At 36.5% G+C, this 23,702-nt stretch overlaps 1 protein-coding gene across 4 annotated transcripts in view; it reads left to right on the top strand.

The window, feature by feature from the left end:
* ASAP2 (ArfGAP with SH3 domain, ankyrin repeat and PH domain 2) overlaps positions 1-23,702 on the top strand; it is an 88,860-nt gene that overhangs the window by 49,320 nt on the left and 15,838 nt on the right. For all 4 annotated transcript variants that reach the window (XM_048936931.1, XM_048936929.1, XM_048936928.1 and 1 more), the window contains exons 6-21: positions 46-175; positions 1,773-1,858; positions 3,239-3,314; positions 3,853-3,939; positions 9,985-10,088; positions 10,198-10,267; positions 13,633-13,720; positions 14,761-14,809; positions 14,919-15,085; positions 16,415-16,548; positions 17,125-17,219; positions 18,785-18,974; positions 19,107-19,192; positions 19,417-19,532; positions 20,003-20,070; positions 20,799-20,912. In XM_048936931.1, the coding sequence (XP_048792888.1) occupies positions 46-175; positions 1,773-1,858; positions 3,239-3,314; positions 3,853-3,939; positions 9,985-10,088; positions 10,198-10,267; positions 13,633-13,720; positions 14,761-14,809; positions 14,919-15,085; positions 16,415-16,548; positions 17,125-17,219; positions 18,785-18,974; positions 19,107-19,192; positions 19,417-19,532; positions 20,003-20,070; positions 20,799-20,912 (1,660 nt within the window). The remainder of the gene's footprint in view (positions 1-45; positions 176-1,772; positions 1,859-3,238; positions 3,315-3,852; positions 3,940-9,984; positions 10,089-10,197; positions 10,268-13,632; positions 13,721-14,760; positions 14,810-14,918; positions 15,086-16,414; positions 16,549-17,124; positions 17,220-18,784; positions 18,975-19,106; positions 19,193-19,416; positions 19,533-20,002; positions 20,071-20,798; positions 20,913-23,702) is intronic.

Raw genomic sequence — 23,702 nt, 5'->3', positions numbered from 1 at the left:
AGGCTTTCAATTTCTCACTTCACTGACTGATTCTTCACCTTATAGTACAAAAATAGAGAAGGAGAAAAAAGAGCATGCTAAGCTGCATGGGATGATCCGTACGGAAATAAGTGGTGCTGAAATTGCAGAGGAGATGGAGAAAGAAAGAAGGTTCTTCCAGTTACAGATGTGTGAGGTAAGATTCAATATGAAATTTGTCTTGTTCTACCAAAACAATTTTTAGGAACACTTTGAAAAGTGTAAGTATTTCAGGGAAAATGGGATGTTAACAGTAACAAGACAGTAGTGGACCCAACATACATTTTTCTATCCTGATGTGCTAACTTTGCTGCAAATTTTCTAGTTTCATGTATAAGTAAATTTTAGAATGCAGAGCTCAGTTGAAGACTAAGAAATGATGATAGATATACTTTTATACTCCTTCTTGACTCTAAATTATTTTAAGCCCTAGCTCACTCTCTACGTTGTTCCCTGCACTGCCAGCTGTTGCAGCGTTATGTGAGGAAGAACTCCAGTTTAGCTCTCTTCTGGGCTGGTGCTGGGAAAAGAAAGCTAAGGATGGAGTTCAGTTGCCTTTCAAGATGGCTCAGAATGCTGGCACTTTGAAATCTTTGTGACTTTGGCTTCGTGATGTTAAATCTGATGCAAATATTTTTGATTTAATTCATTTAAAGACACGTAAGGTTCCATCACTGAGAGCTGAGGCTGTTCTCAATACGCACTAAGTCAAAAACACACCATGGATGTTTCTTCTCTTTTTAATATTAATGATTAAAGCTAATTTTACCTATACACCAGCCTAATTTTAATACCAGTTTTGGTAACTGCACAAACTGATATTTATTAGAAAAACTTTGTATAGCTGTACAGAGTCAGACTAAAGTATTCAAAGCTGATATTTGAATACTCCATAAATATAAGGATTTTACCAACTAATTGCCCATCTGTGTCATCTGCAAGAAACAGCGTGGAACAGATGCTTCTGTTTCAGTGTGTCACAGTAAAGGAGGAATTCATTTCAGCCACTTCTAGAGATATTAAAATGCGGGGTGAAATCTCTAAAATTACCTTAAATGTGGAGTAGTGGAAGTGCATCCTGTATTTTTTCTGGTTTTTAGGAAGAGATTATGCTTAGTTATCTCTGAGGGTAAAAGGAGTAGTAGAAAGAGACTTTGTTTTGGTTAATGTGCCAACACAGATTTACAAGCAGTTGCCTTGAATATCAGTTTTACGTCTCACGCTAAATTATGTTTTTTGTTGTTAATGTGTACAAAGAGCTGGTAAGAAAATGATAAAATTCGAAGGCAGATTTTAAAAAACTGTTTAAGATAATCCCTCTTCCTTTTGTTGTTGTTCTTTTGTTTGTTTGTTTTTAGTAAATTGTTTTCTTCTGACATCTACTTGGCAATGGATTTAACAATCCATGAGTGAGAGAGATCTTCTTAGGCTGGTAGATTTCAGAATGGATCCCTTAATTCATTGCACAAACTGTTTCACGCTTCCTTTAACAGAGGCTTCCACTAGGAGTCGTGAAGGATGTGATAAGTTTGAACTAATCCTGCTTAAATATCCCCACAGGATATCAAAAAGGAGCAGTAGCAGCTATTGCTTTTGTGTGATTAACCCTTGAAGCCACAGTTTGGCTTATTCTTTTAGGCCTCTTAAAACTGGAACTGTTAAAGCTTGTTGAAACGTAACTGAAAATAAAATGTAAAAAAAACCCACTGTGACAGTAATCATTAATTTTTTTGTGTGTATTACTGTGTTAACAGTACCTGCTGAAAGTCAACGAAATCAAGATTAAAAAAGGAGTGGACCTGCTTCAGAACCTGATCAAGTATTTTCATGCTCAATGCAAGTATGTTTTAGGTTTTATACCTACACTGTATAATGGAGCAGCTTTCTAATGAAATTTAGACATAACACGTTTCTGAATTTTTTAAAAAATAAATCTAGGATTCGACTGTTCTTGCTGAAATCTTTTGACAAATTGCTCTTGTCAAATAGTTTAGCAGTTGTGTTTGTTACTATATTCCAAAAGACTTAATGACTTTTAAAACCATAGAAAATAATTGCTTGTTTCCAAAGGAAGCCCAGAAAATAATTTGGCGTATTTCAAAAACTACTCCTGAAATAGAGCTATTATTTTGCTCAATTAGTTAGTGGTCTATTAGTTTTGACATGTTTGATTTGAATTATTTTTTCAGTGTATGTAGCAATGATCTGAATTAAATTTGTGCTCAAGGAAAATAAATTGCATAAGCAGTGAGATAAAGCAGTATTGAAAGAATCACTCTTCTTTCTAATTAATTGAAGAACTCGGTAATAAAACACAAAGCTCTCATTAGAATGATCTCCTTTTTTATGGTAGTATTACAGATCTGTAATATGGCAAGGAAACCATAGCTCTAAACTTGAAAGAGCTTCTGTCTGCTTGTTCAAATCAGTAAATTTTTATCTTAAAATACCAGTTTTGAATCAGTGGAGGGTTTTTTCCCCCTGTATTGCTGCTATGTTGCTTTAAAATCTATTTCACTTGTGCTTTGTCACTCATCTCCTCTGTCCATGTAATAGAATTCCCACAACACCAGTGCTGTGTTGCGTTGTCACTTTCACGTCTGCATCCCAATGAAAATTCTTCCACTGCAAATGTGGCAGCAATTCTTTAATATTTGTATACCTGTGGTTTGTTTGAATTTACTTTTCAAATCTTCTTTTAAAGAACTGGAACGTTGAAATGTGGAGTATTACTGTGCAAATACACCAGACCATATAATAAAGTATGATTCAGCATATTCAGTTTGAATACAGGCTGTAAGTAATGCTTGGGAAACAGAGGCTTTCCTTTAGTGGTGGAATGGCATCAGGTGTGAAAACATTGGGCTCCAAGAAGTCATGGTTATGTGACACTTGGTTGAGCTTTTGCTGTTCTACAATAAATGTTGTTCTAGGTCTTCAAAAAAATGAGATGAGTCCGTGTTTGAGGTGAGAGTAAGGACAACTTACACAGCAGTGGATTGTGGCTGTTGTAAATCTAGTTGAGGATTTTGTATCTTAGGATAAATTGTGATGGGAATAAAGATGTGAATTGATCAAAGATGCACAGAAAAAGAAATGCTTGAAGTTTTCAAATTCTTGCCACTGCGTAATAATTTACATGTTTTCCTTTGAGCAACTTTTAAACTGAATGTACAAAGTGAAGTTTAATAAGGCTTTTTTTTGTTTTTCATTTTTTAAGTTTCTTTCAGGATGGATTAAAAGCAGTTGAAAGTCTCAAGCCTTCAATTGAGACACTCTCAACAGATCTTTATACGGTGAGTTAGCAACCTTTCACATTTGTGTTGTAAACTGAGCTTTTTACAGTAAAACTGCTAACAGTTTTGTTTAGGTTGGTTGACTGGCTTAATTGTGTTTTCAGGTTTGGGGTAAACTTTTGAGTAGAATTTTGTTATGATGTCTTGTTTGGGAGCTTTGCTTTCAGTTCCAGATCCCCCATGTAAAATGTTAGGGGAACAGCCCTTACTCTACAGAGTTTACTGACTAAGTGAAAAACAACATATGGTTTCAAACTGAGCACAAGGAGACAAGAACAAAGTGACAGTGTCAAAGTCTTAACCTGACAGCATCCTAGCCATTATCTAGTTTTCTGGAGATAAAAAGGAAAATAAACTGATTGCAGTGTCTTTCATCTCCATGTTTTAATTCTCGCTGAACACTTCTGAGAAAAATAGACGAATTAAGTAGCAAGTTCAAAAGAACTGTTGACAAGAAAATAATGTTATTTTTAACCTGTATTTTTCTTCTTTCAAGATAAAAAATGTTATTTTTAACCTGTGTTTTTCTTCTTTCAAGATAAAACAAGCACAGGATGAAGAAAGAAGACAATTAACACAGCTCAGAGATATTTTAAAATCTGCACTCCAGGTTGATCAGAAAGAGGTGAGCATATAAGGTGATTTAACCTTTCAGTGCCCATTGCATACTTCCAATCTTATGTATTTGAAATAGATTTATTTTAACTTTCATCAGCTGTATAATTTCTTGTGTTTATTCATCTTTGCTTTGATGCTGATATTGAATGTTTCTGACAAAGATATTTTTTAAACAGAGATTCTCACTTAAAATATATTTCAGACTAATGTATGCAAAAGAATTTATTTTTACTGCTACTATTACAAGGCATTTTAATTGAGGCACTGCCTCTGAATTAACTTCAGGCAGCAGTACCTATGTTATGCCAATTGAGAACAGAAGAACTTTGACAAAACAAGGACGCGCAATTAATATAATCTGATCACACTCAAGTATTCCATATAAAGATTACTTATAAAGATGATGTAGAACTAAATATTCCAGAACACTTCTGCTACCACCTGCAAAAATGACAGTGAAGTTGACTGTTCTGCTGCAAGATGCCATTTTTCAAAGGTGTTTTTTGATTTTCAGTTGAGATTGCTGTTAGATTTAAAGCATTCTGGAGTAAATTTATTTGGCAAGCTCTGATCTGGAAGCAAGCATCTTTTGTGTAATCTAATCCTAAACACTGGTTCTACTTCTGTTTCAGATTGCTAGTGCTTCCTCTTCATGTAAATAAAAGCCATCTAGCTTCCTTTGCGTTGCTGCTGGGTCACGAGTCAGGGATGAATGAGCTTCTCCCCTTTCAGATTGTCTTTCTGAGAGGGGTTAGAATGAAATCATTTAGTCTATAGACCTCAGACTTCCTTCATCTGTTTTCTCAGTCTTGCTTTTATCTTTCCACAAAGTGTGTGCTGGCTCCTAGCTGTAACAGGTGGCAGCCAGATGACTTGCTGAGAAGCATTAAATGCTCTTCACTTGGAGGTGCTGTTAGTACTCACATGAAGTCTTTGGTAACTACCATTGTGTGCAAAGTCCTGTTCAGTTTGCACTTTCTTAGATCCTGCCTGCCATTTAGAATTCACTGAGGTATGTATTTGCTAAAACCTCTCAAATTTGAGCTCTGTGTAGTGAAAAATAGTTATCCTAACAGACATGATGGATCTGCCATTGGCTGCTATTAGGCGTGCCTTAGGATATCTCCTATTCTGCTTGGGTCTTTGTTCAAGAGAGATAAGAAAAGCACTCAGATTTCATGATTGCTGGGGATTGTCCTCTGCGTTTACCTGTTTACCGATGATATGAACGTATAATGAAGTTGTGGTAAGCACACCACAAATATGTTTATCAATTGAACTGCTTTTGTTGTGCTTGAAAACAGACGTGTTGAAAGTGCCTTATGCTATAGTAGTTATGTGTTAATTCTGTAAATTTAGGTAACGCCTTCAGAGCGTGAAATGTAATACACTTATTAATGTTGTTTGAAAAGAATTAATCAGTGGGGTTCCAAACAACCCTACTGTAATCTGCTGTAAGATCCACCATTATTATTCTTGTTGCACTGTAATTTCCTTTACTATAACTGATTTCTTTTTCTTTCCTGAAATGCATTTACATTTTGTGACCGAAGTCTAGGAGAGTAAGTGTTACTATGTCTTAATGAAAATCATTGGCATGCTTTCCATTCAGATTCCAAGAAACTGGATTTTTCCTCTGAGCTTTTCTCTGTTGGTATGGGAAGAGTGGTTCTTTTATTTGTATTCCCTTGTTTCTGGTATTACCAAAAAAGAAAAAGAAAAAAGAAAAAAAAAAAAAGTCAGATTGTTCTTGGAAAAGAAAATTACTGCAGGACAAATTGGTAATTTCCTATTCGCTTTCTTTTGGGAATTAAATCCAGTTACTTGATTTGATGTTCTTGCAAGATATTAAGGACACATGTATTCTTAATTAAAATGGCCTTAATGTATGAAACAATAGAATGTTGCTGAATGCTTCTGCTTAAGAAAACAAAACATGACAAATGTGTGAATATTCATAGTGAACCTTTTTTGTTGCATCTGAATACATTGTTTCCTCCTGCACAGAACTTTCTCAAGCCTGATTTGTACTGAAACTTCTTTTTAAGAAGTCACTGTGTGTCCATCTTAGTTATTTATATGTTGTTTGTCTTTATTTTTTTAACTTTTCCAAACTCTAGAGCTCCTACAGGCATCAAGGTTAACTTTAGAGTAGTACTGTCTTCACTTCTGTCATTCCTGCATCCTCTTTAATTATTAAGGTCTTACCTACAAGCTTAAGCTAAAGCAAGACAGTTGGGTTGTTGGATCCTCTCAGCCCATGAGATTGACCTGTTCTGCTCGTGCGTAACTCCAAACTGTTAGCATTAAAGGTAACTTCAAGTCAGTGTTGAAATCTTCTACCACTTCCTCTGCCTCTTTGGTAGAATGTGCAATCTCTTTAGGCAACTGCAAAATGGAATAATCTTTGTCTTAAAATTTTTCACAGCTGTGCTATAGGAGAGGCTGCCTGCAGGAGGTTCTGGCAGATAGATCTGCTGGAGAGTTTGTGGGACTGTAATAGATAGTGATAGGTCACTGAAAAGTCCTCCTGGAAATGGTGCCACAAATGTGAGAGAACCTCTTGGAAAGCTCTAAGGGCTTTCTGGCAGCTTTGTGCACAGAGAGATATGGGCAGTCTCAACACTTGCTACATGGGAGCTGTGAAATAGCTAGCCAAAATTTTCCACGTAAAATTTAAAGCACCTTCTTTGGAAAGCTCTGTTGCATTCAGATAGTTGGGCTGATAGGTTTATAGGATCTCTCTTGCCAGTAGAATCGCAGAATGGCTTGGGTTGGAGGGACCCCAAGGATCATAAAGTTAACCCCCCTCACCCGCCCGCCACAGGCAGGGCCTCCAACCTCCAGATGTGGTACTAAGCCCAGGGCCCCATCCTGATCTTCAGCACCTCCAGGGACAGAGCATCCACAGCTTCTCTGGGCAGCCTGTTCCAGCACCTCACCACTTTCTCTGTAAAGAAGTTCCTCCTGAAAATCTAAATCTTTCCTCCTTGAGCTTAAACCCATTTCCCCCTTGTCCTATCACTGCCTACACTTGTAAAACGTTGATTCCCCTCCTGTTTATAATCCCTTTAAAAATATTGGAAGGCTGCAATGAGGTCTCCCCAGAGCCTTCTCCTCACCAGGCTGAACAAGCCCAGCTCCCTCTGCCTTTGTAAGAGATGTGCTCCAGCTCTCTGTTCATCTTCATGGCCCTCCTCTGAACCCTTTCCAACAGCTCCACATCTTTCCAGTATGGGGGACCCAGAACTGGATGCAGTACTCCAGATTGGGGCCCAGTAGTCAGAAACTATCCTTACAGAGTACTGTTGTCACATTCATTTAATTTTTAGTTGTGTAATTAAGCTTTATTTAGAAATCTTCATGAGATTTTGAAAGAAATCATTTTGAACCTGTTTATGGTCAGAGAAGTGATTCACTATAAACAAGCTGCAATTAAATGACTCACCTTTTCTTATACTTTTCAAAGCTGATAAAGCGAACAAAGATCAGCCAATTTGGCTTGTGTTTTTCAATCTGTCCTGATCTTAGTATGTTCAAGAGAGGTTTAAAACAGCAATGCTCTGCTTTAGTTTTAATGTCCTACAGCCTGCAGTGCTTTATTTCCTCTCGTAGGTCATGTGCCTTGCTCCTGCTTCTCCATGGCAGCCATTGGGTCAACTGTGATTTGTTCTCCTGCTGTGTGAAATATACAAATCAGGAAAAAAAAAGCAAAAATAAAAGGATGAGCCCACACATGGGAAAGGGATGCTTACATTGTCCGGAAGGATGTTAATTGTGATGGAGATTGGTCGTATGGCATAATGTCTTTCAGAAGCTAGACCAGAATCACGAACTTACTTGTCCAGAGGCTGTGGAAAGCCATCATCTGGAAATCACATAGCACACCATTAATTTGGTCACTGCCTGAACCAGGGATTTAAAATTGGAAGTCTTTTACTCTTGTCCTTAACCCCCGTCGTGAAATAACACTGAATTTATAAAGATCCTGTTCATAGAAATGAATGTGTGGAAATACACGTCATCTACAGCAGCTTCCTCTCTAGTTGAAATAAGGCAGGAAGCTTGTATCATTGACTTGCCAGTCTGGCCAAACATAGCAACTGAGAGTAAACAACAGCTGAAGGGAGGTAGTTGAAATGCAGAAAATGTTCCACAAAAAGGAGCAGCATGATCTTAAGTAATGGGAATTCTACTCAGGGCAGGTGTTGGAGGCCATCTGAAATCTCTGTATAATTGAGGATGTGGAGAACTGAAATTAATTTCCTGTAAGGCTTCTAATCTGCTTGGGAATGGAGTTCTTTTACTGAAGCAAGACAGTAATGGGAGGCAGAGATTAAGGCATTGCTAGGACATAATAGGCAGTGTCTGATCAGATATTCTTCAGAAGTCAGTAAATGTGCATATGCAATGCTTCTTGATCAGTGAAGAATAAGAATTCTTTTCAAATGTTTTCATGTTTGGCAGTTGGAGTGCAAAACCAAATAATTTTTTATAAACAGACTAAGGAAGAATGATAAACATACTGACTTAAATCTGAACGGATGCTTTGTCAGGCATGGTCATTTTAAGTGATGGTTTTGCAGTACCTTTGAAAGCTCCGTATGCATGCTGTTGCTACCTGATACAGCTTCCTACAGCACTAGCCAAGAGACAGGGACATGGGCACAGGCTGCTTCTGCCAAAAAAGAAGCATTCAGCTCAGCCCGTGGTTCTCAGCAGGTGGTTCTCTCCAGGCCTGCATTCAGGATGAGCTGGCATCTTGCAGCTGGGAGCTGTGGAGTTAGGCTGGAAGCATGCTGAATGGGGCTTGTAGGTGGTGGCTGTGTCCCTGCCATGTTTCTCACTGCTGTTGCCATTACTGTTGAGGAGGAATTTGTTCTTAGTTTTAGTTGTTTTTTTTTTCCCACTACTTATATCTGGAGGTAACTCTTAGGCTAAAGAAGTCTGTGAAGCTAATGGTAACTAGAGAGAAATAATGTTTTAAATGCATGCTTCTTAGATTACTGTAGATTTTATCATGTGTACGCTCTGGAAACCCAAACCTAATGTATCTTATGACCATACTCCTCATGTATCTGAGACATACTATCTCATCTTTTTACAAGAGGATTTTCATCAAGTTTGTGAGTTTATGTCTTACTTGCTCTTAAGGTTTTGTTTGTATTAGCTCAGATAGTCATTAAAGTGAGCTATTTTCTTTGTGATTGTTCTATTTTTCTTGCTCTACTTATATTATATGCTGTATATAATCAAGGTGTCTTACATCAGTATAGCAAAAATAGAGAAGAAAACAATAAATATTGTAAATCCTAGTCAGTGTGGGTGCATGCATTGGAAAGTCCATTGCATCATGCTGCTGCTGCTCATACAGCATGTCATATCTGATTTTTCATTACGAGGTTCTTGTTTGTTTTTTAATGAACTGGACTCTTGCAGCAGGTGGGTCCTTTATCAGGAGTTTTGAGAGCAGTTGGAATGGTTCAGTTTACTCCTTCCTGTCATAGCATTCTGCTGCATTCAAGATGTTTTGGCTTGGTTTAGATTAGTCTTACAGAAAAAAACTTTACAGTTTTACCTACTAATTCCTGTATGCCTCCTGAGCTGTGTTTCTAGTAAGTCTCTCTCTCTTTTCAAAGAGAATAGCTTGACTCAGTTCCCACAAGGAAAACCATCTCAAATTTATTTATGTGTTTTTATTTTTTACAATGAAAGAGCACACTAGGAATTGCAGCTAATAATAATCCTTCGTGTGTATGAACTGCAGGGTTTGCATGAATTGGAAAGCCCATTGCTCTGGTTAAAAACATAAAGGCAGTAGCAAAGCTAAGTAAAAGCAAAGGGATTTTAGGAGTCATTTCTAGTACCTTTCAAAGTGTCTTCCGTGTCCTCTGAAAAAGAAATTGTCTTTTTCTCCTCGTTGGAGGAAATGTGTGCTTTGATTGGCCTGTCGGATTAGAGCAGAAGGGAAGGCTCTGAAACTCATTAGTAAGATGGATATTTTGGTTGAAAATGTGGAATGGAATACAAATTGCTGTTCTTTGTATTTCAGGATTCTCAGATTCGTCAGAGTACAGCTTACAGTTTACATCAGCCTCAGGGAAACAAGGAACATGGCACTGAACGAAATGGGAGTCTGTACAAGAAGAGTGATGGGTAAGTACTGCTGGGCTCTAGTAGGGAAAAGTATGTCTTAAGACCAAAGTAATGTAATAATGTATTAAAAATTGAATCATTTTTTCTTTTTTCCCTCTCTTTAAACCAGAATCAGAAAAGTGTGGCAGAAAAGGAAGTGCTCAGTTAAAAATGGTTTTCTTACAATTTCCCATGGTACAGTAAGTATTTGTTTACAGTATTTTATGTACATGGTTGCTAATACAAAAAGACAAATATGCTGGTCTATATTTATAATCTGGAGTTAGCTACATTCCTGATGCAGTGTTTTGAATATGATGGATACATTTTTCTAAGGCAGTGTTTCAGAAATGTATCAAGACATACACAGTATCTAAAAATACAGCTGCTTTAATGCTAAAGACTGCTAATGGAAAAAAAAAGTTTTCTTTTTAAGGACTGCTTTTATTCTTATAAACTGTTCATATTTTACCAGACTACCTAAAAATTAAATTTTAACTTCAGTATGTGGAAAAGATATGATTGGGTGCTAGCTGTCTTCTACTTGTGGGCAAAACAATTTTTATGTTTACAAGACAATCTAAAAGAATGTTGGATCTTTTCTCTCACTTAAATTACTCTGTTATGAAGGTAACTTTCTGGAGAGTAACTACTGAAGAAAAGTAACTCTGAAGCCAAAGTCTAGCAGAAAGATGAAAGAGAATGCATTAAAAGCTTCTTTTTCTTTGCTACCAATATTTACAGCATAGTAACTTTTAATGCTTTATACTTAAAACTTTGGGCTTTCCTACTTCCTAACTTTTACACTTGGCTTTGAACTCAGTTATTTCCCCTTTCCCTTACCTTTCTCTTTTTTAGCTTGCTTTCTTGAAACTTAGGATTCTTAGAGCAAAAATCAAGTCAGTGGCAGTATTTCCCATTCTTTGTCCAATAAACAGTCCTGTTTCTTGATCCTCTTATGAACCCTTTTGCTCTTTATCTTGTTATGCCTGTTGCTATGACTACAAATTGACCCTGGCAGCAAAAATGAATCAATCCCACATTTGTGCATATAACCAGAAGCTGTTGCTTTTTGAATTGACAGCCAGGAGCTAGGGAGTGCAAAAGAGTCACTGCTCTGACTTTGGAATTCTCCTCTCTGTTTGAGTGTGTCCTTGCAAGAGTAAAATCTGTCAGTATTTCTATACTAATGTCTCTGTGTCCTGTCACTGGACTTGTCATTGAATGTGTGACAACAGGAGTGGACTTGGGGCAGCTTAGAGGTAGCAGAGTCTACAAAATCCACTTGTAGAGCAAAATGTTCAGACTTCTATGTACAAGTGCACTTACTGAGTTCTACCAAGACACCGATTCTATATATGAGTTTTCTACCAGATGGTCACACATTCTTAGGAATTCTAAGTTCCCACTGAAATCTGTGCAGCTGTAGCTGGGAATCAGTTACTTAAATTAGATACTTAAATGTGGGGTTAGCTGTGTAGGTTTCATAAGTGTGGTTTTGATCTTCTTTTAATAAAAAAAATTAGAAAAGTATCTTCTCATTTTAAAACCACTTCTGTTTTTCCTTATTTGCTGTGTTTCTCCATATGCATTGGTGGCAGCTCTGTGCAAAAGAAATAAATAAATGAATAAATAAATCTACACGTACGTCATAGACACTGAAATGGGTAGTGGCAATTTCTATTTCTTAAGGATTTTCTGGGCTACTCTGAGTAACTTCTGAGATTTTTGGAGCAACAGCACTGATTTCCAAGCATCCTCGGTGCTGATACCGTATCAACTAAAATATGATGTGCCATCATCTCTTCCCAGCTGTTCATCAAAATGAACCATTTCTCAGAAATTCAGTAGTCAGCTTTGTTTACTCCGTTAAATAAAAATGTATAAGTTTCTTCCCTTTAAAGGTTATATTTTCTTCATGGGGTTTTCCACTTTGGTCTTGTAGCTTTCCTTTTTTGGGTTAGTTTCTACAACAGCTGTCTTCAGGCAGTTCCACATGCTTTATTCTCACCCACATTTCCCTGTCAAGTGGTCTGCTGTTATGGATGGGGAAAGTATGATTTCTTCTAACCTAGCTATAATGTTGAGCATGCCTGTATCAGAGTATGTGCAGGACCTGGATTTTTAGGCATCTTCAAATAAATTAGTATTCATGGAGCAATGTGCAAGATAAAGATTGGCTGAAAAATAGACACTACTTCTTATTGTAATTTTTAGCAACTGGAATGTTTTTTGACATCTACCTGACTACAATTTAACATACTCAGATGAGTAAAACAATAACAGAGACCAACTGAACAATATAAACAGGAATTCACAAATGGCTTCAGGATCAAGAAGCACGAAGGTAGAAACTTGAAGATTCATGGTTTGGGTTGGAAGGGCCCCCAGGAATCAAGTTCTAAACCCCCTGCCACAGGTAGGGCTGCCAGCCACTAGATTGAGTAATGGATCAGATTGCCCACTGCCCCATCCAGCCTGGCCTTGAACACCTCCGGGAATGGGGCATCCACAGCCTCTCTGGGCAGCCTGTTCCAGCATCTCACCACTCTCTCAGTAGAAAAAAACAATCCTCAAAGATTCCTCAAAGATAGTTTGAGTTTCAGGAGCATAAATGGTATTTGGTCATGTTTTGCAAATAGAGGACTATGAAAGTTCTACTATCAAGGAATTTTGTTATGGTTTTGGTACTGGACATTAAATACGTTAGAAATGTATACACTGGAAAGCTTACTGCTATGGCAACTAAGTATATTTAAGTATAACTCAAAAAATGAGCTCAAAGTGTCATTTTGAAGATGCGTTCTTGCATCTTCATGTTTCTAGTGTCAAAGAACTCTTGTTGCTCATAGGGTAAAATAATGAAAGCTGTGTGTCCTTTTACAACTAAAATGAATGTCTGTAATTTGATAAGCTGTTCACTAGGCAGAGAATGCAATGTGGTTCTCAATTAATTGTCATTTTAGTGCTTCCAAAACCTCTCATGGGTACAATTTAGTTGACGCTTAGTTGATTTAGTTTTTTTGATAATAAACTGCCTGAGCTCAGTTTTGCGCATGCTGGGTGCATAACTTTTGTGTGCAGACTTCTTAGTTTCCTCCAGTGTGGAAGGCTGGTGCAATGAGCCATCTGCTGAGAGTCTTTCTTCACTGGTTATTGAAAATGTAGATTAATTAACTTTTTAAAACTAAGTGTCTAAATGTTAGAAGCTTAAACTAAAGTAAAATGAATCCGTCTCTTTGTTATACTTGATGGTTTGAGATAAGTGATATTGGTTAGGTGATCGAAGGACTATCAAAGAATAATTAAAACGATATTTTCCCCTCCCTTCTTACAAAATGCTAGTGTTTGTCCAGTTATCAGTGAGATAAATGTAAGAAAATGTGATTTACAAAGCCATTGTTCAGAAGAAAACATAATTAAAAACCTGGGTATCTTAAAAATTGAAGCAGCAGTCATTCATCAAGTCTTTCTGGCACGCTGGATGTTATCCTATGTTTTGGGACTGCAGGGCTCAGTCAGTATTAATATACTAAAACTTGTATCTTGTTTTATCTTTAAATAGGCTAACCGACCTCCAGCAAAGCTCAATCTGTTAACCTGCCAAGTGAAAACAAACCCAGAGGAGAAGAAATGTTTTGACCTCATATCACGTAGGTTTGTTGTTTAGGTTTTTTTACTTGCAGTTAACACTAAAGGATTTTGCTTCGTTTCTGAAGATGTTTCAACGCTAAATTAAAATGCTAAAGAATGCTAAAATGAATTACAATAAAGGAAGGGCTTTATGAAGTGCCCTTCCTAGGACAGTTTACCATTTCACCCTTGTAGCGTAATGCAAGTTAACTGCACCTGTGTCTTTGGAAAACTGCTTGTTTTTAGAGCTCTGCTTGTTCCTTCGTTCCGTATCATTTTGTGCCCCTTACCAAGAGTAACAATGCTTTTGCTTTGACATTACTCTTCTTATGTCCTTTTGTGCTCCTCCACACTCCCCCCGCAATTTTTGTACCTTAGGAATTTTCAGCATAAAATATCTTTCTGTCACCAGTTCTACTCATCAACTATTCTAATTTTAAAGCCAACCACATCACTGAACTGTGCTGTCATTTCTTTCTTGGACTTAAAATGTGTCATGCGTTTTTATTGGATTAGTACAGTGTGATACCAGTGCTTAGAACTATGAAAATAGTAGTAAATAGAACTTTTTGTTCTATGTAGTTGAAAAAGCTTAGGGCTTATCATGATGGTATCTTTTTCTTGAATTGTATCTTGTAACTTTGTGTCTGTTTGGTTTGCATTTGTTGATTATTTGGAAGAACGTTGAAATCTTTTCTTAGATACATTGATGAACTCAAATATGGAGTCTGTATTCTAGACACACTCCTCCTTGCACCCAACAAAACTTCAGACTTAAGATTACTAAGGATATATCTAGAATATGGAAACTTTCCCCAGCTGCTTGTGCAGGAAAAGCTCAGCTCTGAAGACAGGTTTCTGTTTAAAGAGGAACAAATCCTCGTATGTTAACATATATGAGCTAACTGTACCCAGTATGAGTGAAACGTGATGAGTAGGCTTTTTGCCTGTCAGTACTCCAGGGATGAGACTAGAGAGTCAAACGTAATCAATTTTAGATTTTTCTGAGTTTTCTGCAAAAACAGTTTTGTAATCAGTGTGTGAAATATTTATTATGCAGATGACAGGACATACCACTTCCAAGCTGAAGATGAACAGGAATGTCAAATGTGAGTTACTTCCCTAATTTTATTTCTGATGTTTGTGTCCAACTCAGACATTACCTTGAACTTTAGAAGTGCTGAAACATTTAATAGCAAAATATTCCTGCCATTTTAGATGGACATCTGTTCTACAAAACAGCAAAGAGGAAGCTTTAAATAATGCATTCAAAGGAGATGATAACACAGGAGAAAATAATATTGTCCAGGAACTGACAAAAGAAATTATATCTGAAGTCCAAAGGATGACTGGAAATGATGTGTGTTGTGACTGTGGAGCACAAGGTGATTCAATTAAGCATATTTCTAATAGGTAAAACTGTTGTGTATCATGAGAGTGATATTTGACACTTTCACTTCTACTGCTTACCTCACAAAGATTATAGATGGAGTAGAATATGCTAATAATTTAATTTACACTGTTTTAGTAAGATTGATTTGTTGTATGCATATTTTAAGTGGAGGGAAATTGTTACTGGAAAGGTAGCTTTTATGTGATGTGTTTTGTTAGTTGTTCCTGTTGCTGATATAAATCAATTGTGCTTTATTAGCTCACACCTTAGATAAGTTTTGGGCAGATTTGGAGAACAGTAAGATACTTGAATCATTTTCCTAATACAACGTTTTTCCCCTTTTTTTGTTTGAAAGTGAGCCAGGGTATTGGTCTAAGACTATTATTTATTTGGAAGAGAATGCACTTGCTGACTGTAGTTTGCTGCATTGAGTTTTGTTGATCTGTGATTTTCTGCTTTTATGCTTTTTAAATTCCTGCTGTTTGCTGTGCTATTGTATGTTAGAGAGGCACTGCAGGACTTAGGCTTTTTGATCTGACGCTTTATCTGAAAACATCAGTTCTGAACCAGTCTGCATTTTTGTAGATGAGTAACTTCCAGCAATAGATATGTGTAGAATTGTGAGAAGTGTCAATCCTGCTGTCTTTAAAGATGATTCTAAATATCTGCTATCACATGTTATCAAATAATTTTAAGCATTAAGATTATTTTAAAATAAATAATTTCAAGCAGCCTAATTCTCCTGAAATTATTTCCTTAACTGGAAAATAATGGGATTTAGCAAGAATGCAAAATAGCAGGAAAAAGGGCAAGGAAGGGTAATGAATGATAGTTGAGTGACAATGCATTGTAGTGTGGTACTGTATGTATGCTTCTTAATCACTGCTGCTTCACATAAACTAAAACATACTGGAAATAAAGAGAAAAACTCTTAGGCTAAACTAACTCTTGTTAGTTTAGTTTCCATTGCACCTAAAGTGACCTCTTTAAGAATGCAATGACATTTTATTGGTGTGTTATAAAAGAATGGTGTTTCAAGAATTGTAATTACTGAAAGTTGTGGAAAATGACAAGCTAGACTATCTCAGCAGCTTTCTTTACAAACACAAAATCATAAAAAATGTGTTTCCACTGCTTGCCCCATAGAAAATCCTGGCTTATGATTCTCAATAGAGAAGATTAAAAAGCATAAATACTGGAATCTGATAATTTATGTATGATAATCTTATTTTTTCCAGGAGATCATTACTGTGTATTACATTTTCTAGAATGAAGTCATTCCCATAAATAATTTTAATCCTGTGAGTACTTTTTGTTTCAGATCCTACCTGGCTTTCAACAAATTTGGGAATTCTAACTTGCATTGAATGCTCAGGAATCCATAGAGAACTTGGTGTTCACTATTCCAGAATGCAATCACTTACATTAGATGTGCTTGGAACATCTGAACTTTTGGTAATTAAATTGCTTTTATTGACTTAGGTAATACTGAAAATACTTCCAAAACAAGTGTGTTTTGATATATTGTTCCAATCTTGAAAATCATCTCTGGTAGCGTAAACTTTGCCTGATCTTAGAATTCTAATTAATAAAGGCTTAATATTTTTGTTTTCCGAGTCTTCCTACTCTCGGTTGCTCTTCAAACAGCTGTTTGACATACAAATATAAATATGCCTCTCATTAAAAATTGAAGGAGTCTGCAAATACTTAGCATGTTAAAATTCTAAAGATGCTGAATAATTAGTCATCAAAGGAAAAAGTTTGTGTGTTTGGCTTTGATATACAGAGAGGTAACCACTATCAGCTCCTCTTTCAGTTTGTTTGTCTGTTAAATCCCAGTTGAAAACTGTTGTCCAGTAAGTTACCATGATTGGTTCTTGATCACTGATATAATAGCAGAAATAGAAATAAGAAACTAGAAGTCCTGGCTCCCATTCTCTCTTGTCCTCCCTCTAGTATGTGCATGTCCAGTGACCGAACAAATCTTAAGTGAAATGTGGATGTTTGCTTTTGGTTTTGTTTTTTTACCAGCTTGCAAAGAATATTGGGAATGCTGGTTTTAATGAAATTATGGAATGCTGTCTGCCAGTTGATGAGATGGTCAAACCTAATCCAAGCAGTGATATGTAAGTAAAGAGCTACTTACTGGAAAAAAGGCAGGCATGTTATTTGGCATTGCTAATGACTTGTCCCATTATGGTTTGTGCCAGCACACCATGAAAGATGTGTGATATCTTAAACTTATAATCATGGAGTAAGCTTTTATTTTTTTCTTGATGCTTTACATAGCTGTTTTATTGAATTTTATCTGCTTGTAATTTCTGTAATAGAATTCTATTACCAGCTCTCCAAGTCATGAGTTGTGAAACAAGAAGAAATAAGAGATTACCCATTAAGGAATTTTAAAGACACACAAGGGCACAAAGATCTGAATTTAAACCAAAACTATTTATTTTGTGCTTTTTAAATACAAAATAGAAATGAGAATGAAGTGAGCATTTTATCTGACAGGTACTAAATACCTGTTTTGTAGAGACTCTGCCCAGGACTCCAGTCTGTAACTGTATGGAATAAAGAGAGAACATTTAACTGAGTTCCTCGAAAACACTGAACTGTGATGGCAGAGACACAGCAAGGACAGCTGCCAACTTGGCTGTATAGGAGAGCTGGTAAACAATGTAGAAACAAACCCAGAAGAGTGGCTTTGGATAACACTATTTATATGTTATCTAGACTTCCACCATTCTGACATAGCCAGTTTAAAATGCTTCAGTTAAAATAATTTTGACTACTTCTATCCATAATTTAAAAAATATATATATTAATAATTAAAATTGCTCTCACTGAATGCTAAATCAGTAGCATAGAATACTTTAAAAAATGAACCTGAAAAGAGGCACTTTTTAAAATAAAAAAGGAACACCATTCTCTTCTTCAGGGGCAAAAGCTATCCATTAGTTCAATCTGTTGTTCCTCAATTTTTTTATTTTTTATTTTTCCTTTTGCCCATTGTTGTAATGTTGAAGATGATACATTTTGTCTTTGTCTAACGCCTTCTGAGCAATATTATGTACATCCCAAGAGCTGATAAGGAGTTATGCTTATGAGAGTCGTGCCAGGTCTTGTCTTACTGTGATGGGAAGAAGAATCATCATTTGTTAGTTATGTATTAGCAGCATAAGAGGTAATTCATATACTGATTCAGATAGCCTAAATGGTAGTTTTCATCTCAGTTGGGAGGTGAAACTAAAAACTCTGCTACCTTCTCTCTGTTCTGGCTGTGGCAAACAGCTGTTTTACAGACCATAGTCACTGCAGTGAACACAGATTGAAGGCCTGGATAGTCTGACCAGACATAGACTTTTGTGTCCCATGCCTTCCATTCCTTTCCAGCACACGGAGGAGTACAAGTCAGGAAAACATCAACCTGAAAGACTGTTGCTAGCAAAACAGATTTATGAAGCTTTGATTCAGAGGGAAAAAAACTTATGGTCTGTTTTGATATTGACTAATTAATCTTCTGTGGTTCCATTTCGTCTTGAAAATATGAGATGCCATATATTTGATGAATATTTTAAGAAGAAGAATAATGAGAAATACAGGCTTTCTCAGCTGTTATTTCAAATGACTTGCATGGATCTATGGAAGTTCTAACTAAAAAAATGTAACAGTAAACTACATTCAATTTCAGGAATGCAAGAAAAGATTATATTACTGCCAAGTATATTGAGAGAAAATATGCAAGAAAAAAGCATGCTGACAATGCAGCTAAATTGCATGCTCTTTGTGAAGCTGTCAAGTCAAGAGACATTCTTGGATTAGTTCAAGTGTATGCTGACGGTGTAGATCTCACAGAAAAAATCCCACTGGCCAACGGACATGTAAGTGTGGCAATTTTTATTAGAAAAAAAGGTTATTAAAAAGTGCTGTATGCTCTTATAATTAAAAAGGACTTTGTTTTCTAATGGAGATAAGATTTTAAGTGGTGCTCTGTACGCTTATGTTATTCCTAGGAGCAAGATGAAACTGCACTCCACCTCGCTGTTAGATCAGTTGATAGAACGTCCCTCCACATAGTTGACTTTTTAGTGCAGAACAGGTGAGTTTGTTGAAAATACTAAAATGTTATTGACTCTGCTTTTCTGCCAAGTAATACTTTAAATTATTTTTATTATCTAATTTTATTATTTAAAAATGTAATGTAATTTTATTATGCAAAATGTAATTTTATTATTTAAAAATCTTGTAATGATAAAGGCTTATTGACACAGTGTAAGAAAGTGATTTTAATCAGCATTCCCCTTCTTCCTCATACTCCAACAGTGGCAATCTAGACAAGCAGACGTGTAAAGGTAGTACAGCCCTCCACTACTGCTGTCTGACCGACAACGTTGAGTGCCTCAAATTGCTGCTGAGAGGGAAAGCTTCCATTGAAATAGGTAAAAGGGTAATGTGTACTTCAGTTTCATATTTGTCACTGCTGCAGATAAGAAAAACACGAGGGTGGAATACATGCTTTTTCTCCTCACCTGTTTTAACAGCTCTGTGAATAGTAATTGTTTGAAAAAAATCAATATTCATTGCTTATTTCAAGTATAAATTGACCTGTGCATTGTACTTGTTTTTAAACAAATCTTGGTAAGCATTGAGATTTTCGACTGACATCTGGCCTAATTATGCACTGCCCTTCAATGGCCATCATTCCATGTGTGTGACACATTGACTTGCTACTGCTTATCATATTCACTGGGCTGATCTTAGTTGGACCTACATAGAAAGGAAAGAAATGAATTCTAGGTTGTGTTGGTATATTGCTTCATTATGTGCTTGCAGGTATATCTTTGTCTTTGGCAATGGACAGTAATAATGACTCCTATTGTCCTATCTTTCTTTTCTTGATATAATGCAGCTAATGAATCAGGAGAGACACCACTTGATATAGCTAAGCGCTTAAAGCATGCTCACTGTGAAGAATTGGTAAGTGTGACATCTTTCCTTATGTTTGTTGATTTATAAGCATTATTATTATGTCTGAATGAGTGCTTACAATTGAATATTCAACAAAAAATTTTCCAGAGTAGTTTTCTGCTTAGGAAAAACAATAAATGTATATGCTTTCAAGAATTTTTTTTTCTTAGAATCTTTGGAAATATTTTACTTACTGGGGCCAAAGGATGGTTGTGATTGAGATATTGGAGTCCCATCCACAAAAATTTTGTCAGACAACCTATTGAAATTGAACCAGTAAAATACTTTTTAAGGGTTAAGACCATAGAAATGAAGTTTGCTACCATCACTTTGTCTAATAAGCCTGGAAAATTGACTGATGGGGTCAGGGTGCCTTGATAAGTGAATCTGTTTCAAAACATCTGCCACTGCAGCTGATTTCTTTGACTTGCAGTTTCTAAGTTGAAGCAAATTGGTTGTGGTGTTTCTTGTCAAAAATTGGAGAGTGGGCCTGTAATGCAAAGACTGGTTGTTTTTGATTCCTTTGTGCTGTGGTTGGTCAGAGCATCACTGTTTGAACTTACCCCATTGTAATGACTTTCCAAATTACTGAAGTTCATTTCTAAAACAAAGGTAAGATTTGTACTTGGAAACCAGAGCTCCTTCAATGTGTAATTCTTGTTTGTTTTCAGTTATGGTGTTTTAAAAGTAAGTTCTGCACGTACCATAGGTGTCAACAGTCATGTTTTATTCCTCAGCTAACTCAAGCACTGTCTGGAAGATTTAATTCTCATGTTCATGTAGAATATGAATGGCGATTACTCCATGAAGACCTTGATGAAAGTGATGATGATGTGGATGAAAAGTTACAGGTTTGCATCACTATTAATTTTCTGTTCATGTATCAGTGTAAGTAAGCTGTTTGTAATGCTCTCAATAAGACTTCATACTATGGGAATGAAGATACTGCAAAATGACATTTTGTGGTAAAATGCAGTAGCTTAAATGTTAGTTTCTTAAATTACTATTTATCTTCTGTTTAATGTAAAATGTTTTTAAAAAAAAAAAAGACATCTGGCTAATTGCAGTTGGGTCATTGGTCATGTTTTCTTCTTAATGGAGTGAATATACATTCAGTACAGTTATTTTTTCAATATGTTAGAAATATGTAGGTCTTCTGATCTTGAAGCAGAAGTAACATGCAAGGAAAAGGCCATTACAAAGAGATATACCTTACAGTACCTCCTTGTTTTTGTGAAGCAGCTCCACTGATGGCTATAGTTTTGTTTTCAGTGGCACTAAGGTTGTGCATTAAATTAAGCATTTTCAGTAATAGCGAGACTGTCTTAATTCTGTATCTTCCTGTGCAAATACCTTTTTTCTCCATTTTCATACTTCAGGTTTCAGTATTGGGGTGGTGCTGCTGGGTCACAGAACTGCACAGAATGGCTGAGGCTGGGAGGGGCCTCTAAAGATGCTCTGGTCCAACCCCGCTGCCTGAGTGGGGTCAGCTAGAGGCTACTGCCCAGAATTATAACCAGATGGCTTTTGAAAATCTCTAAGGATGGTCACATTACGAGTATTCGTATTACAAAGTATTCCGACGCCATAGGAACTTGATTCCATTTAAAAATAACAACAACAAAAAAAACACATTTCCCAGTTTTGGGATCAACTTAAAAAGTATTTAAGCACCTAAACGTACAGACAGGGAACAAACTACTAAGCTTTGGTATCAGAACAACTTTGAAAAATGGCTTGCCAAGTAATTTGAAATGGTGCATAGGCTCCAAAATACAGCCTTCTGGAATGTACTCTATGTAGAAGTATTATGTAGAAGTATTGAACAGATTTTTGTGTGTGTGTGCAGAGTTCTTATTGCTTGCACCTTTCTTGCTTTGTTTGAAGGTGCAAAAAATACCCAGGAGCAAGTACAATAGAGATGAGCAATATTTGCTGCTCTCTAGATGTTAGCACAACTAATTTTCTTTTGGAAGTAGCTAAGAAAAGAATCCTTTATCCTATGGGCAATTAAATTCAACTTTTCATTCTACAAATTTTGATATTCTAGTATATCTCCTGCAAAGTTCCCCGTATCAGGCAGGGTGTAAATTGCCAGTACTTCAGTGATTAATAACATAAAACCAGATCTTGTATGTTGGGTTTTTAAATTTCTTTTCAGAAGTATTAAAACCTCACAGTCATAGATTCATTCTTTCTTTTCCTTTCACAGACTGTGTTTAAAAATAGGTCATCAGATTTTTGGAACACTTGAATATTTTGGAAATGAATTTTGACATCAGCAGGTTTGCTCTGTTGCAAAATGTCCCTTTGGGAGGGTCCTGTCAGCAGTTCTTCTCCCATGTCTTGTCCCCTTAGAGCAGGAGAGCTATTACCTCTGACAGTTGACTTAACAAAGAAGTCAGAGTTAGCAAAGAAGAGTAAAAAAGCCACCACAAGTCCTCCCTTTCAATGAACAATTTTTACCTTTTGGGAATTTTCTTAAGATTTTTCTTGAGGATTTTGGTATATATGCAAGAATCTGTAATTTGTGGGCTGTTAAATCCAGTCTTTCTAGTATATCCAAACATTTGTGTATTTCTGTGTACTGTGTCGCCATTCAGATGGTAACAGAAGTAATAGTGACCTTTTTGATAAAGCAGCTCAAAACTTTTTCCTGCAGTAAAACCTAGGCAGTTTACAACCAGATGTCTTCTCTGGGACACTGAGCCCTCTAAATTTCTTTTATAAATTTCGATCCATTTTTTTCTTCACACTATTGTTGCCAGTTGCCTTCTGTGCCTGTTCTTTTTCTCTGGCCAGCCACTGACTTCCACCTCATCTAAAAGTTATCTGCTACTACTCAGCAGTGAGGCTGCTGTAATGAAATTGGTTCTTCACTGCCCACTATCAGTAGACTTATTCCACAGGGAATTTTAAAAGAAGATTAATGGCTATTAATCACAGGCTAGTGTCTGTGACTACATTGAATGCACTGATGCGTATTGCTGTTGCTTTGCATCACATGCGTGTGATCTGAATTCAGTTTGTGGGTGTCAGTGTATTAGTTAAACTTGTCTTTCTTTCAAATAAATGTTATCATCTTTGTCAGAAAGGATAATTTCTGAAATGGCAGCTCTTTTAGTCTAATCTGAGCTAATCTGAAAGAAAGCAAAGACAATCCAGATGATTTCTGCTACTATTTCACACCCAACTGTCTGATTCAGCCTCACTGTTTGCCTCCAATGTAGCTCAGAGTTGACCCTGTATCAAGCCTTTTCAGTTAGTATCAAGCTGTTTCAGTGAAAGATAAGTCAGCATAGCAAAAAATAAATCTAATGGTTTAGAAAGCAGAAGCAAGTATGGGCTGAAATGAATGTCAGAACCAGGACAGTGGAGATATCAGGTAAGGAGAGGAGTCATCTAGCAAAGAGTGGCGCTGCTAAGCCGAAGGAAAGGCAGGGATTAGTGCAGATGGATGGCATTCACATTGTTTTGAGCTATCACATTGTTTTGAGCTATCACATTGTGCTGCAACACGTCTAAAAGCCTACCTGATCTTACATGATCTATCCAGAGAAGGCTGTGAATGTGTTCAGAGGAAACTTGATTGCCTATTCATAAGACTGTCAATGAAAGTCTATTCTGCTCAAATGCTTTTA

This window comes from Lagopus muta, chromosome 2 (assembly GCF_023343835.1).
Source record: "Lagopus muta isolate bLagMut1 chromosome 2, bLagMut1 primary, whole genome shotgun sequence".
Taxonomy (NCBI): domain Eukaryota; kingdom Metazoa; phylum Chordata; class Aves; order Galliformes; family Phasianidae; genus Lagopus; species Lagopus muta.
Note: the sequence above shows the minus strand (reverse complement) of the source record. Positions and strands in the feature narration are given on the sequence as shown.